Source organism: Penaeus japonicus, unplaced genomic scaffold, assembly GCF_977035675.1.
Source record: "Penaeus japonicus unplaced genomic scaffold, GWHDUDI00000001_assembly GWHDUDI00000004, whole genome shotgun sequence".
NCBI lineage: Eukaryota > Metazoa > Arthropoda > Malacostraca > Decapoda > Penaeidae > Penaeus > Penaeus japonicus.
The window spans coordinates 10,586,529-10,589,028 of record NW_028234406.1 but is presented as its reverse complement, the minus strand read 5'-3'; the positions used below and the strand labels follow the sequence as shown (position 1 = coordinate 10,589,028).

The following is a 2,500-nucleotide window of genomic DNA, read 5'->3' as shown; positions in this document are numbered from 1 at the left end:
GTCTAGGTTGAATATCATCTGCGGAGAAGCAAAACATGCATTATGTTCCACTATTAATTCATATTTTTTTTTATATCTTTAAAGTGATGACAATTTCCAGTCGCAGCAGCTTTATCGTAGAAACGTCTTCTCTCAAAGCTTCACCGACATGATATATGGGTACGTAAAATTTCCTGCTCTTACTTTCCTGCTCGGGGTAAAAAGTCGAGACAAATGAAACCTTACGAATCTTCTGCTGTTACCTTCAGTTAATCGGAAAAAGTACATGGTAAGAAAGGAATTAATAATGGCATTAACCACTGATTATTGTTTTTTTCAGGTCTTCTGAACATCAAGAGCTTGAAGATAATTCATCACTAGAGATTTTTACTGAACGGTATGTACAGCGGATATTTTGTTTTTGAATTAAGCCAAGTGATTTCGTTTATCTTTACTCGTTTCCTGGTTCTTACGAAACAACATGGAGTGTGATGATAATGCTATGGAAATTATTTAGCTTGTTGAAAAAAACAACGAAACACAACAGAATTATCAGGGAAACGACTTCTCACATGGCCCCTTCGGCATAATGTATGAGTACGTAAATTTTTATGTTCGAGCTTTCCTGTTCGAGAAAAAGTCGAGACAAATGAAGCCTTACCAATCTCCTACTATTACTTTCATTTAATTGGAAAATATGTATGATAAAAAAGTAATTAATAAAGGTATTGTCCACTGATTATTGTTGTTTTTTCTAGGTTATCTTCTTGCCGTCAAGAGGTGGTAGATAATTTGTCACTAGGCATTAATAACGAAAGGTTTGTACAGCGGATGTTTTGTTTATGAATTTATCTAGAGTGCGTGATTGTTTTACATCTATTCGTTTTCTGGAAACTATAGTAGTTAAGTGTGATGATTATGCAATAAAAAATATTTAGCATATAGAAAAAACAACAACGAAAGAACCGTATCACGAAATCCGAGCAGATAAACATTCACACACACACATACATTCTAGTCTATTTTCGAACTGGCAACAATCTCCCAGGGCGTATGGAAACGCCCTGGGCATCGTGGAAGGAATGATACGCGCTGAGGATGGGACTCTTGGTGCTGAGGAAAGAAGCATGGACTTCGAGGGAGGAGCCACTGGTATTGAGACAAGAACCATAAGCGTTGAGGGAGAAGCCACTGTACTTGATAAAGATGCTTCTGGCGTTGAGGAAGGAGCCACTGGCGGTAAGGAAGGAGCCATAGACGGTGATGAAGGAGCCACTGGCGTTGAGGAAGGAGCCACTGGCGTTGAGGAAGGAGCCACTGGCGTTGAGGAAGGAACCATTGGCGTTGAGGAAGGAGCCATGGGCGTTGAGGAAGGAGCCACTGGCGTTGAGGAAGGAGCCACTGGCGTTGAGGAAGGAGCCACTGGCGTTGAGGAAGGAGCCATGGACGGTGAGGAAGGAGCCACTGGCGTTGAGGAAGGAGCCATGGACGGTGAGGAAGGAGCCACTGGCGTTGAGGAAGGAGCCATGGACGGTGAGGAAGGAGCCACTGGCGTTGAGGAAGGAACAATGGGCGTTGAGGAAGGAGTCATGGGCGTAGTTGCCCATGCTCCATTTGTCACCAATGTTGTTTCATCCATTCCACGGTGAGAAATTGGTTTGTTATGTACTGCATTAGATTATTTTATTATTCATAGTGCAGAGTATGAAGACAGAATTAATATTCAAATCTGAGTTATCTATGTAGATCACTGTCCCACGTTGTACTATAGTTTTAAATAAGTTGAACTCTAAGGTCATAGTCTCATGTTCGGCTAGTACCTCTAGGCACAATCATTGCTCTCGTACTCATTTTCTTACCATTCTGAAACGAATTAAGATGAGGTATCAGTACTAATAACATGTCCTTTTAGCGATTCTTACAATATTGTATTTTATTCAAGCCGTGAGGAACCAGAAAACCATAAGCTCTTCCTAGAATTGTCGAACATGTTCCAGAGAAAGTAAGTAGAACATTTTATATTTAGTAGTTTGACTATACAACTCAAGACAAGTTTTTTTTTTTCTTTCTTTTTTTTTCTTTCTTTTTTAACCCTAGGTCACATGTATAAGCTCTAGGCGCATAGTCATTAACCTTTGTGAATACAGAACGACTTTCAATTGTAAGATTATGAACATTGACGTTCAAGTACGTCGAAAATAAGACAGGCATTCATAATCCATAATCAGTTCATAATTTATTTGATATCTTTATAGTGATGAAAATTTTCGTGAGCAGCAGAATTATCAGGGAAACGACTTCTCGCGAGGCCCCATCGGCATAATGGATGGGTACGTAATATTTTGTGTTCGTGCTTTCCTCTTCGGGGAAAAAAGTCGAGCCAAACGAAGCCTTACTAATCTTCTTTTATTACTTTCAGTAATATACGCACAAACACTCTATCGAAAAAATGTATGATAAGAAAGGAATTAATAATGGCATTAACCACTGATCATTGCTTTTTTTTTTAGGTTGTCTTCTG

At 39.4% G+C, this 2,500-nt stretch overlaps 1 protein-coding gene across 2 annotated transcripts in view; it reads left to right on the top strand.

Moving 5' to 3' along the window:
* LOC122260473 (uncharacterized) overlaps positions 1 to 2,500 on the top strand; it is a 10,255-nt gene that overhangs the window by 5,565 nt on the left and 2,190 nt on the right. The window contains exons 5-11 of one of the 2 annotated variants that reach the window (XM_043027756.2): positions 85 to 159; positions 320 to 376; positions 738 to 797; positions 998 to 1,624; positions 1,922 to 1,981; positions 2,235 to 2,309; positions 2,490 to 2,500. The exon at positions 2,490 to 2,500 is cut by the window's right edge and continues 37 nt beyond it. In XM_043027756.2, the coding sequence (XP_042883690.2) occupies positions 85 to 159; positions 320 to 376; positions 738 to 797; positions 998 to 1,624; positions 1,922 to 1,981; positions 2,235 to 2,309; positions 2,490 to 2,500 (965 nt within the window). The remainder of the gene's footprint in view (positions 1 to 84; positions 160 to 319; positions 377 to 737; positions 798 to 997; positions 1,625 to 1,921; positions 1,982 to 2,234; positions 2,310 to 2,489) is intronic. The other variant, XM_086536020.1, reaches the window with a different exon arrangement.